This window comes from Cryptotermes secundus, unplaced genomic scaffold (assembly GCF_002891405.2).
Source record: "Cryptotermes secundus unplaced genomic scaffold, Csec_1.0 scaffold123, whole genome shotgun sequence".
Lineage (NCBI taxonomy): Eukaryota > Metazoa > Arthropoda > Insecta > Blattodea > Kalotermitidae > Cryptotermes > Cryptotermes secundus.
The window spans coordinates 1101463-1115600 of NW_019736394.1; the positions used below are offsets into that span (position 1 = coordinate 1101463).

The 14138-nt window shown below is 38.0% G+C and overlaps 1 protein-coding gene and 1 long non-coding RNA gene across 3 annotated transcripts in view; one reads left to right on the forward strand and one right to left on the reverse strand.

Moving 5' to 3' along the window:
* Nucleotides 1-11865, forward strand: part of LOC111869792 — a 175054-nt gene extending 163189 nt beyond the window's left edge. Inside the window, exon 4 of one of the 2 annotated variants that reach the window (XR_004513589.1) lies at nt 11715-11865. This is a non-coding gene — a long non-coding RNA (uncharacterized LOC111869792). Of the gene's footprint in view, nt 1-45; nt 134-11714 lie in introns of those variants that run through there. The other variant, XR_004513590.1, reaches the window with a different exon arrangement.
* Nucleotides 5989-14138, reverse strand: part of LOC111869791 — a 44483-nt gene continuing 36333 nt past the window's right edge. The window contains exons 5-8 of the mRNA XM_023861561.2: nt 13011-13105; nt 11882-11925; nt 8367-8475; nt 5989-6655 (exon numbers count right to left, since the gene is read on the reverse strand). Coding sequence (XP_023717329.1) covers nt 6484-6655; nt 8367-8475; nt 11882-11925; nt 13011-13105 — 420 coding nt within the window. The 3' untranslated portion in view covers nt 5989-6483. The remainder of the gene's footprint in view (nt 6656-8366; nt 8476-11881; nt 11926-13010; nt 13106-14138) is intronic.

Here is a 14138-nt window from a genome sequence, read left to right on the forward strand (position 1 = left end):
CACTTTATGTACATGCATTATATCGTTCCCATGTCATTTCCACAGGAAGGTAGCTTTCACATAACTACACAGATATCAGCTCTATGTTCTGAACTACCACCTGAACGACAATTCACTATTTTAATGGAGAATGGAGGAAAGGAGATAAAGGTAAAAAAAAATATGACTGAGTGGAAGAAAGGGGTTGAAGGAAGAATATATGAAATAAATTATTCCCCACTGTCTTAAAGAAAAAAGAAGAACCATTTATTATTGGAAGGTAAATGAGTGTTTATTAGTGATGGCTACTGTTCAAAAACATTGAAAAATTAATCACCAACCTCAAATATTTAAGACACTGAACATGTTTCAAACAGTAGGTATGGTGATAATGTACACACATGAATAAGATGTAAACAAAACACATAAAATTAAACAGGTGATGAGCATATAAAATTATTAATAAGGTATAAACATACAAATTGTCTATTATAAAAGTGAATCTCTGGTTTAAATCAGAACATGTTCCAATACACCATAAACAAACACACATAGTAATTCAGTCTTCCAACCATACAGAACAGTAACTAACATTGCAGTACAATGAGATATGTTCAGTTTGTGCAAGCACTGTCTTCTGCTTTAATCTGCAGGCACGTTTACTTCACAGATGGTACCTATGAAACAGGTGTCCCCAAAATATAGTTCACAGTATGTTTGAAACTGTAAAATGGCAGGGTAGAATCATACTTCCAGAGATATAGAGCTCACAGATTTCATTACTGAAACATAGATTATTCTACAGAGTTTCCTGAGAACTGTGAAACATTCTTTGGAAAGTTTTAACAGATAGATCATTTCAACATAATGTTCTTCATCTTGTACCAACCATGGCAACAGTGTGGATTATGTATAAAACCCACCTCCCAATACTGCCATAAAGCAGATCCATGCAACTCAGTGCCAGTTGAGTTTCAAGGTCAATATGTATCCAATGTATGCTAGCTTTAGAAAGACAGAATGAAGTAATAACAAATTACAAAAATTAGAAAAACGTCACAGTTATCCCCTTTCCTTACCTGTTATGCAAGGGAACGTTTATCATTGGAGATATCTATCATAAAGTATAAGGCATGATTACAATTCAAAATAAAAGAAATAATCAAATCACGTAATGAGCAACACACTAACAACTATTTTACTTCATAGTTGAATCTATTTGTACTCCAATAGACACATCAAGACACACAGAAAAAACATACAGACAAAATGAAATTCTGTCCTTGAGAGCTGTTAATGAAGTTTCATTTGTGACATTACTATTGACATAAACGTTTCTTGCATCATATTTAAATATGATGTTTGGGAAAATATTAAACACAACAATTAAAAGCAGCCTTAAAAATTAATTGTATTCCTTATGCAGTACACAGCATAAAATAAACTGCTGATCTATCTGTAACAATATATTATGTAGGCTTTTCATAAATACCTAAGATTTGAGGCTTTCACGGCGGTGAATATAATAATATAAATAATGATATAATAAATACATTTTTATTATATTTGAGATGAAGTATTCATGTAAAATGTAAGGCTAAAGTTGTAATTTGAAACAATCAGTGAAACAGATGTCTTCGTGCATTAAGGTTTTCATATGTAAAAATATGTTAAATATTGCATGAAAAGCCATAAATCTGACAAACATAATGTAAGTCATATACATTTCTATGACATTTTCAATGAAAAGGCCACAGAGTGCTCAGCAGTATTTACATACAGAATTTCTGCATCATCCTGAAAGCCAAATTATTTAAAAAGATGAGAATTTGGAGATTCACATTATATCTCATCAAACTACATACAAGGTCAGACTGTGCCTCACATGCGGGAAACAAACATGGATAAAAAAAAAGACGTCTTCTGGCTGAGAGAAATATGACCATTAGAAAATTTTGATCTTCATGTGAAGACGTAAATCTTTCACAAATTATCTTGGCAATATGTATGAAGTAAATAAAGACAGTCAATTTTTCAGCACAGTACTTTCACTGTTTTAACCCAATGAAAGCAAGATCTATCCTTCGTCAAATCCTCACACTAAGCTCCCAATTATGAAGTACTGCCTGTACATACAATTCTACATCTATTTCACTTTACTGCCTGCTAAATTCAGGCATCAGCCTTTGTAAAATGAACTCTTCAGAAGTATCTTTCAATGAAATCTCAAATCAAATTTTCCATTGGCTTTCAGATCCAGGACACTATACAAAATGACTGGAAACGTGTAGTACCAGATCTTACAATCTGGCCATAAATGAGCTGCTAGAATCATGTCCGAAACAATGGTGAACTTCAAATGTTATTCAAAATTTAATACCTCATTCACAAATTATTAACTTCCCAATAATTACTCAATAATTTAACACAATCACTGCAATGACAGTTCCTACCACTTGAGTAAGTGCACTCTTCCAGCGCAAAAGATGGACAATCAGTCATCAAAATGTTATACTGACTTTCTTTGAACAGATATTGCCAACTGAACAGCTTGGTGTAAAAGTGTTGTTGTTCCATCTCTAGGAACTTGTGGCAAACAAAGACAAACCAAATCATCTATACAGATTTATACCAAAACTCCATAATGAATTGCTAAATATTCCATGGCAATAAAAATTATTTTCATGCTGGTTTGGTAGCTTGTCCCTTTTGGGCATAACACTCACACTACCATAAAACCTTCATAAATTTCAGTTCCAGCTTTGAGGAATCAATTCTTGATGTGCATTACATAACAGCACCAGGTTTTCTGATCAGAAGCAAAAGTATCACTGAATATGTTGCACAGATATTTAGAATACAAACTGTAAACTGTTTCCACACTGCTAATTTGTATTACATAAACAATTACAATTTAGGAGAAAGACAACATGTACACTAAAAGTAATGTTTATATACTAACCATAAACATGTGGCATGAATGTGATTCAATAATATACACCATCAGTATAAAAATAAAATGAAATTGTTAAGTTAAAACACCCTACCTCTCCACCTTTCCTTCTACATAACTCATTCTTATTATTGTTAACAATGTCATGGCCAAAAAAGATCAATTATATGAGCAACATGGGCAACCACTGCATGCACCAACCCTCCATACCTGCCTCATCTGCCATTTTGAGACAGAGGTAAAAACCATGGCAGGAAATGTCAATGTTTCATGATTGAAGATTACTGCAATTCCAGTAGCTATTTTATCCCATGAGATATGAGGTATTAGCGGCAAGGAAAATTAAGATTATGGTCTTCTGGGATGTGACACTGGTAATTAGGTCTCCATGTTTTTAATATCTCAAGGGTTGAGAAAGATAGCAACAATAGGCTCTCCTGAAACTCTGATAGCCACATAGCAGTCGTCACAGCATTACATCCCAGAACACCATAATCTTTATTTCACTCAAATATTTGCATATTTACAATATGCGCATGGCACTTTTTGTTTGAATTGACATCAATATGAGTATAATTAATATTTGAATTACAGCAATGCTGCAGTTTCCAATATAACATTTTATTTTATTTTTTATTTATTTGTTTAATCAGCAATCAGAATGTACATTCTATAAGCTAATGTTATGGCTGTTTAGATGACATGATGAGGAGGCGTCCAGTGGCGAAACCTCAGTAATTCAAATCAGGTCCATTGGCCAGTTTCGTTTGAGTCTTCTCTTGTCGATAGTGTCTTTAGGAGTGGGTTTTTATGAGTTATGATTTTGTTGATGTCTGTTGCTTTTTTGTTGGATGAGGTCTTGTACGGAAGATATACCGAGATCGGTGTGGAGTGTTGCGTTGGAGACATACCTTGGTGCGTCGACTATCATTCGTATGATCTTAGATTTACTTTTATTGCTACAGTAGATTTGCTGGTGCAGCCACATAATTCCAGGCCGTACGTCCAAATAGGTATGATTATAGTCTTATAGATCAGAATTTTATGCAATATAACAAAATTAAAATTATGGGGTTCTCAACACTTAAGTGTTAAAATATTGCTAAACAATTATTTATCTTCCTTCAGAGCTGATCAATTAAAATGTTTATTCTCAAGCAATTTATATTCATTTTATATCAGCGCTCCCTTAAGCTATGAATGGAACAGAGAGAGTGGGGTTTTCCAGCAGATCAAAAACAGAAGAGAGGAAAAGAAATAAATCACAGTGAAGTTGAAAAATTTTCCTGGACACCCTTCAGAGGCTCATTCCTGTCATCCCAAGAGCAGTTTAAATATACTGTATGAAATTACAGTTGAGATTCATCAACAATATCATAATTTCAAACATGCTGGCAGAAATGAGGCCAGAGGGTCATCAACTATCCAAAACAAAAAAAAATGTCCAATGCAAAGTAATTCTCAAATTATGAGAGTCATCTTACCACTACCAGAACAGTAGTTTCATCAAGTGAAAACATTAAGTTTGGTTTAATTGATCCTTTACTGACAGCATTAATAAAATGAAGGAACAGTGAAGTATGGTACTTTTAGGATTTAATAGTATCACCCCAGTTTAGAATAATCTTAAATTTGATTTGAGTTCTAGCAAGTTGGGGAGTGCAGCATATGAAGGGCTAAGGCTTCACTGCTTCAATTTCAAGTATAATCTTAAATTTGTTTTTAGTTAAGACGAGTTGGGACATGTAGCACTTGAAGGATAAAGGCATCATTAATTTAACTTCAAGTAAACTCTTAAATCTGTTCTGAGTCAAACTGAGTTCGGATGTGCGGCACTCCAAGAATTAAGGCACCACTAATCTAATTTTAAGCATAATCTTAAATTTGTTTTGAGTTGAAATGAGTTGGAAGTGCAGCACTTGAATGATTACAGCATCACTAATTTAATTTCCATTATAATCTTAAATCTGTTGTGGGTTTAAATTAGTCAGGGAGTGCAGCACCCAAAAGACTAAGTATCATTAGTTTAACTTCAAGCATAACCTCAAATCTATTTTCAGTTACACAGTTAAGACCTAAGCCCCCCCCCATCTTCTACTTCTGTTTGTTTTTGAAACACTTCTTTCTCTTTTTCACTGGACGGAAACATGTAGAAACATTGTACTCTGCAGTTCATAAATCCAGTCCTACTGCGCAACACTTCTCTGTAAGACATCAGACAGAACTGAAGCACCATACAATGATATAGGCACTGACATAGAGAAACATAGGAATTTTCTTAATTACTCACAGCACAAACAACCTTGATTTATTCCTTTCTTTTCTCGTGAACTGACACAGTAAATGAGGCCTTACAAATTTGTTCTGTCCAATGCCTAGAGACTGCTTTTCCATTTTATTTATTTGTTATTTGCTTGTCCATTGTTCCCACAAGCCACGTGTGGTGTCTTTGCGTGTGCAGACCTGTGGAACAACGAACAAGCAAGGGGCAATACTGCAGACAAAACATAACAACAGGCTTGCATATGGAAAGGGTGAGCCACTGCAATGTAAGCAACCGAAGAAGAGTATATTGCTTAGACAAGTGGACGATGCCCCTTATGAGATGGAATTAGGAGTTTTATTTAATTAAAAAATGTAATGATTTCTAATCGATTTTAAATTGAGTTAACTGTAAGATTTTAACACACAACAGTTGAGTGCAACTGTAACATTTTAATTACAAAATGTTTAGTTAAGTGTGTGTTGAATGAACAACACGCAGTGCAGTGTAGCAGGTTTAGCATAATGGGACATCTGAGGATGGCCGTTTGGGGCCAAAACATGTTGTGTTAATAGCGAAAGCAAATGTAAATGAAGACATAAATAGTTGCATTATTGACGGAAAACTGTATGTAGACCAGGCTGAAATTAAGCATATATTTTATGTTCAATACCTATCTATCTCTGGGTCTACAGCCCTTTGTTGGGCCTTGGCCACTTTCTCGGTTTCTTTATCTTTTTACACAGTCAGGAGCACTCCTTGGATGAGGGATCAGCCCATCGCAAGGCACATAGGACAGCACAAACACAGAATAAATGCACACAGACATCCATGCCTCAAGTGGGATTCAAACCCACAATCCCAGTATTTGAGCGAGTGACGACAGTTCATGGCACAGATTGTGCGGCCACTGCGATCGGCTCATGTTGCATACACTTCTTCCGTAAGTCCTACAGTTCTTGAGAGCCATGCACACCTTTCAAAATTTAAATGGGGTATTTTAGATGCTTTTTAAATTATTTGTGCATCTTTCCTCCTTCATTAGCACAGATAATCTGGAGTACACTGTCTTAAACAGACAAATTTAATTCTACCAAAAAAATAATTATTTTCGCACTGTAACAGACGAGAGAAGCCAGTGAAAGCTGTAATGCTGATAACAGTACTGGAAGATTCTCTTCTAAGTGCCTTGGTGATTATGATAAGCTGCTATTCTCCTTGACACTCTTCACTTATTAATATACAACTGCATACAGAGCCAACCCACCTACAAACTGCAATTGCAGAATCAAAGATCAGTCACTGGACCAGACATGGTGACATGCGGCGAGTGAGTGGTGGAGGATGAGCTGGCAGTACTCACCAGGGACTCACTGGGGCTCTGCTCTGAGCTTGCTGGCTTATCATCTACTGAAACACCATTGATCTTCCTTCTCAACACATCCACTAAGTGCTCCAACCTGTAGGTCACACGAACTTATAGTCTTTATAACATAGTCCTCCAGCTGTTTAACCTAAATATATCAAGCAAAATGTTAACATTATAAAATTAAGTGCATACTGGGAAGCCTATGAACTATTACAAATCCTTAACTGATACATGATTAACTTGTACCTATGTATATGCAAAATTGGTCAAGTAAACACTTTCATTTCATAACTTGCAATTTATGTGAAATCTGAGGTTCTCAAAAGGGTGCCTATGGAGATTAGTCTTCTAGGATGTGACACCATGTAGTGTGACACATCTCTGTGAACTGCAGAGAATTTACTGCTTCATGTTCTACATCACATTCCTCTGAAAGACAGTAATCTTGACAGCATGTATGTGCACATTTAAAAATATATATAATTAGCTTTTCTGTATACCTCACTGTCCTTGATGTTTATCTGCTGCATATATAAATCTATCATGCACTCCAGAGATAGGGAACCAGCTCTATCGATTGGGCCCAACTGAGTAGGTTTTACCTGAAGACGAAGACAGAAACCAGTCTCCGAAACATTGTGTTTTGAAAAATAAACAGGATGGTTTTCAGATAAAGACAAGACGAGGGATAATGAGCAAAAACATAATATTGTATTTATATTAACGTACCATCATCACAAACTTTTAGATCTTATCTATCACTGCAAAGTTAATAACACCTTAAATATCACAGTCAGGATAGTCAATGTCCTGACACATACCTGAACCAGGCATCTCTGAAATACCAAGACAGAAGCATTACCACTTGAGCAAACCTGCTTGCTTGCTTGCTCTGTACTACGGTGGTGATGGCAGTGGTCATGGTGACAATGGCAGCATTAGTACTTTTGGGGGAAAATAGCTTGTTACATAAGGTCAGCTTCTTGCTACAATAAACTTGCCAGACAGAACCTTGAAATTTTACACTGCTGCCAAGCTTGTGATTGTTGATTGATAAACAACATTGCATACATAATTTGTATGTATGCTTGTGATCAACCAAATTTGCATGCATAGCTCCAATGGCTTATTAGTTAGCACTTTCAAACTGGAAACCAAAATCATTTCATCCTCACCTTATGAATAGGTAATGTTGCCAAGCTCTGTTAGCAAGTTGAGTCACACTTAAGCCTCAGTCCCATAAGAAATAGTTTAGTTAACCATAGTTAAGTATATCTAAGCTTATTAACACAGTTGATTTAACATTATTTCAAGCACAATAGACCACTGATGGTCACAGTGCTAGGGCCAGTTTTATGGCTCACCCTTCATACTCGTACTCATAACATTATTTCACGTGAACTGCTCCCACGTCATAAATCTGTGTGCTTATCCTGCTGTTATTATTGACTCCAGGACTGAGGTTATGCTGACACGACTGCAAATGATTGTAACACTATCACTAATTTATACTCTACAAACCATTACACCTATAGCACACATAAAAGTCTTCTGCTTGTTCACTAGTTGTTTCTAGGTATGTGTAACTCAAGACCAACTGCTGCTGGTCCTAGTTATGTAGCCTTGGTATGGACCACATAGAACACACCGTGTCCTCTAGTGTTGCGTGTTTATTTGCTGCTGTGGAAACAGGTTTAGCATGCAATTGCTTAGCAACAGTCACCTCCACTACTCCAGCTTTCAGATGGCGTGTCACAATAGCACAGGAATATTCAATGAAGTGCAAGTTACGAAACACTTACTGCAGGGCATGAGATTCCTTTTCCTTGCTCCTCGCCACTGCTTCCTCCAGGCCATGCCTCAACTTCAAGTTCTCCAGCTCCAAGGCACACAACTGCTCAGCCTGGTTATCTGGAGCAGACAACATTGACACCATCAGCGCTAGAATCATGAAACCTAACTCCTCACTGTGCAGTGAATAGGGTAGCATGAAGCATAATCTCCGAATCTGTATCCCAAAACTGTACACTGGACAGAAAAATGGAAATGAAAAGAGTGTTTCTTTCCAGTACTCTGTACCGAAAGAAATAACTAAACTAGTAAGAGGGAGATTCATTAATATATTATGGTGTATTTGATCAACGCATTGCCAGGCAACAGCTCTGTGGCCACAACAGTAGAGCAAGCAGTGTTTTCCATGTGTCTAGCAACTGGCGTAGGATCGTTGACATCACGCATCAACAATTTGTGGCCGTCACGTGACATGTTTTCTGCGTGTCTGTCAGCTTGTGGATGTATGGTGACGTCACTCAGCAACAGTGAGTAGCGGTCACGTGATATGTGTTTATTGTTGGTCGGTGTTGGTTCCTCGGCTGTGTAAGTGAGTGACAGAGTTCTAAGTATGGAGTTCTGAGTTCACCATAGAGAGCAATAGTAGCGGCAGAATATCGTGAACAGAGCGAAGTGGAGAATCCAGGAGTACAGCTGAGAGTACAAGGACAAGAATGGAGTGCGTCCTTGGTAAATTGTGAAGATTAACTGTGTACAGATTAGGACAGTGAAGTGCAGAGTGATTGAAGATGAAATAATAAGAAGACTTCATAGTGATTTGAAGTGCTAGTTTCTGTGTTGAGATCCGTTGCTAGGAGACGACTAGTGGAAAGAGAATCCAAGTGCATGTGCAATGGTGAACTGGAAAGTGTGTAAATCAGCGACAGTACTGTAGCCTGTATTTAAGTGTAATTAAGAAAGAGTGTGTAACTGAAGTGCTAATAAATCCAATCATCCGAACTAGAACCCATCATTCTTACCACGTGTATCACTCTACACGTGAAAATACTGTGACATGTTGCGCAACGGAGGACCCCTACCTCCCCAGCGGCACGTGGCGGTAACGTAGCGCTCGCGTAATAGGTGAGTCATCACCCCGCCACTCTCCCCGCGGTGATGTGCCAAGCGGAGCCGAAGTTAGCCGAGCCCCCGCAACCTGGTAGCTATGCAACGCGAGTCAAGGGATATCGCGGTTGCTAGGCATCAGTCAACAACTCCTGTGACGTGGCACACAACAGGCACCACTGCGGCTATATAAGGGAACTGCACAGCAGCTACGAGCAGTTGTAATGTGACAGTCGCCGAGTGTGTTATCAACAGTTCTCAAGGTAGCAGCCTGCGGGTGTGCAATAACTAAGGAGTCATCGAGCGGAAGACTTATTGTGTGCTTTCGAGACTTAGTGAGTGCTGTAGTACAGTTATATCTGGAGTGTGTAATTCAGGGAGATTTGTATAGCTCCCGCGTTATTAGTACGTGAAGATTTTGGTTGTAGGGTTTGTAAAGTGTGGAAACCCGCAACTGTGTTATAATTAATTGTAGCCGATATTTGTAGATTGTTCAGTAAACCAATTAACGATCTCTACGGCGTATCCAGTAATGAAACACGTTACAATATGTTCATAAAAATCAATCTTCTAAACCATAAGTCACTAACTAGAAATATTAATAACAAAATGTTGATAAATACATTTTAAGGATGAAAGCAAGAACTTGAGTGCTCTCTATTGGGAAGCAAGAAGCAAAATGGGTTAAATGATCATAAATGCAGCCACTGGAAACCAGCCAACCAATATTTTAAGGATGAGTTCTCTTCACAAGAATACACAAACACACAACATTAAACAATTGCAAAACACTACTATCGATTTATCACCCCACCACAAAAAAAGTGCTGAAGTTTCATAATCTGTTAGTATTTTGAGTATTAAAAAGAACTACAAGTTCCTTACTATGAGTCAGAGATGAAGCCAAAATGCAAAGTAATTTTTCAAAAAGCCATGTCAGGAATATAGTACATATCAGGATATGGTTATATTCAAGTATTAAGCAATTTTAGGATGATAATTAAGACAGAAAAATTGAAAAGAATTCTAAGAGAAACCTGATCCATAGCCACTCTGTCCATCAAAACTCTCACATGAAGTCACGAGTGAGATGACTCATGTCACGTTTGTTGATATTATGCTCTAAATTTCAGGTTCAATGTTTGACAGTTTTATGCATATACTAGGTCCCCCTTCATATGATTTTTGCATCTTGAGTTTATATGAAACGGCTGATAAGAGCCTGTTGACATAAATATGGTGTTCTGGAATAGCATTAAACACTTTAGGTCTTTGAATGCTTTTACCAACTTGTTACTACAATTAGGAAGAGGAATATAATCCTAAAACTATTCCTCAAAAACTGCTGAATGAGAAGATTGCTTATTTCAGTCATCATATGCTGTACAAAAGTCACTGAATAATCAAACACACCTTTCTGATCATAAGCTTAAGTTCATAATCATACCTTCCATTTTGGGGGCACGCAGCAGTGTAGCTGGTTGAGGCTCTATGTTACAAGCATATAATATGGTCCACAGTCACATCTGCACTAGCCGCTGCTTGATAGCATCTTCAAATAGCAGACTTTCCCCACTCATTATGACATACTCTATTAAGGTAGATTATGTATGAAGTGCAGAAGTTGTTTAAAGTCAAGTCAGCTGAGAGGATGATTACACATAACAAACCAGAAAAGACTATGTAAGATTTGAGGCTTTCGCGGCGGTGACTATGAAGAAAGCAGTCTTCTGGGATTTGGCACCGTGTATATGTGGTGTTAACCGACGTTTCGGAGGAATGTATCGCCTCCATCTTCAGGGTAGAAGAAAAAATATAAGAAATCTGCAAGCAAAGAGACCGTGAGAACCGGTAAAAGCAGACTTGCCCTTCCCCCCCTTCTCCCTCTCTGCTCTCACATAGCTGTGTATATTTCCACACAGTCTGCTTTTACCGGTTCTCACGGTCTCTTTGCTTGCAGATTTCTTATATTTTTTCTTCTACCCTGAAGATGGAGGCGATACATTCCTCCGAAACGTCGGTTAACACCACATATACACGGTGCCAAATCCCAGAAGACTGCTTTCTTCAGAAAAGACTAGTAAAGAAATAACCGTAACCTGCTTCAAGGTACTATCCTGATATTCACCTGAAGGAGGATCAGGAACACTGCAAAAACTTCAACCTCAATAACTGATGTTCTCATCAAGATTCAAATCTCAGTCACAATAACTGACACCTGATAACGCACAATTATGTATCTTCTTCCACTTCAGGTAAGAGTGTAGAGGCATTCTTCACGCTTGTACGTACTACTCGGATGTGAAGAGGAAATCACAAGAGTGTTACAAGTAACTGAACTCTGGGCATCCAGTCAAGATTGAATTATCATGTCATGCACCAAAGGAATTAGAGCACATAAACTAATTTCACATTCACTGACCTTTTGATCCAGGCACTTCATCGATGCTTGGCTTTGTCTTCTCCCTGCAACAGTTAAGTTCTATACTTCAGTCACCAGTTAAGACTAAGTTGAAAGCTGAAAGTTTCTTACTTACAAACTACAGTAATTTATTTAACCAAACAAACAACATCTTCAAAAGCAGAATTATATATTTCATGCCTGCAAGGTGAGAGCGCAGTGAGATAACTGACACAATTCAGAAAACTAACTAAAACTGTGTCCCTCTGCATACATTTTTGTTGACATCTAAGAGTATGTCCCCAACTTGCATGAAAAATGAAAATAAAACCATTGTCAGGGTGCTATGTTTGCGTTCTCATTTCGCTGCAGATTTCTGCCATCATACAACAGAATGGAAAAGAGAAGACTATACGGTGTAACCAGAGTTGCAAGATCGCAATTTTTCACGCTACACATTATAGAGGTTAAGGTAAAGTTGCCACTGTGCCTAATTAATAAAAATGCCATGAAGACGTATGCGGAGTGGAGATACAGCTACATGAATTTTTGTCCTCTGCAATAGTTGGAGGTGATCAGCTTCATATCCCAACAACTCAGCACAGGCCAGCCAGCCCCCCTCCCCCCAAACTCTTTAACTAGGGGGCTTTGTGAACTCCAGAACCAATCTCGGTGATGTGTAGAAGAGCAGCAGCAATCAAACCCGGATTCCTTGGTCATTAGCTGTAGCCTAGTTCCTATATCAACTGAGTTATGAGAAAGGTTTCTTCACTGCTACTGCAGAGTCACTATACAGAGTATACAGTGTTATAAATCGTTAGCTTAGCAAAGTCAAAAGGTCTTCCAAAAATATCAGGGGTGCTTAAAGTGCAGGGAAAAAATAAAGCGAGGCAGTTTTCAGAAACATTCTAGACTCCTGCTGTCATAAGAACATACATGCATGTTACTGAACCAAACAATCTGTAATCTGGTGCACACAGGAATTTTGTAATTCTCATACATAACATTTACTAAAAGAATGCATACACGTACAACCAGATGTGCTTATAGTTACAAAAATATTTGCACTCAATGTACAAAAAGGAACAAATTAAAAATAAATAACTTAGAGGCAGATCAAACTGACTTCTGTTGAGCTCCAGCCCCTCACCTCTGTAACTGGAGGCACTGGAATTGGTCAGTGATTCCATCCATATTCTGGGAAGAAACAGGGCTCTTCTCTACAAGACTGGCTTTCAGACCCAACTGTAAACACAAAGAAAACCTGAATATATTTTCACGTGTTAGAGTGACTACATATGGGGTATGGATCGGTAAATAGATTTATTGACTGCTCACACACACCATTTGGAACTGCAATTACAGTGCTATCACCAATCTCCATACTTTACAAATCACCACAGCACCCACTAAACCTTTTTCCAGCCAGCTGTCTTCATCAGCTGTTCCCTAGCAAAACCTAATAGTGGAGATTCTTCAGCTTCCCACGTTCAGATCCTCTTGTTATAGTCACCAGTGTAGAACTCTTGTCAACTATCAAAAGAAAAAAAAACAGCACCATATTTTCTTGGCCTCCTTTGCAGAGTTCAACTGCACTGCCAACTCTCAACTGACTCACTAAACCAGCCTGGGGTCCTCACTATACAGCCCCAGGGCAGACTGAACAGAAAACACCGCCTCTAACAGTTTTTCTATTGTTTCTATGGGTGATTTCCTAGCAACAGCCCAGATATCATTGACGTGTTTACCGGCCACTACCAAGTAACGCATTTTCCTTCTCGCAATCATTGCACAGCAACTGTACTACAGTTCACTTCTAGCCAGACTGCATAATTTGCAAATGCTTCCTTGTCATCAAAACATCCTTACATAGCCCTCAATCCAAGCAGATGAGCTCTGTCACAGTGCATGCAAGCTGTACCTGGGCAGTTGGAATCGACTGAGGTCTTTTGATGGTTTTCTTCTGTTCCCCAGCCACATAAAGTGCAAGAATAATATGAAAGATAGGTAATGAACACTTCCTCCTTATTTCTCTCTCCAGTGTTGAATTTGGGGATCTCTCAGCCCTCAGTATGTAACGTGTTACAAATGATGATGAATCGGGTTTGATATTATCAAGTCCTTTGATCTAATAGCAACATTTGCTTTGACGTCCCTTTCCTTCATTGACTTCACCACACTAAGAAGAAACAGTGCCTAAAATACTAATTTCCTTCTTTACAAAATTTACGAATATTACTAAGAAAGCAACTTGAGCGATCAGCTGTGGAGAGCTTCA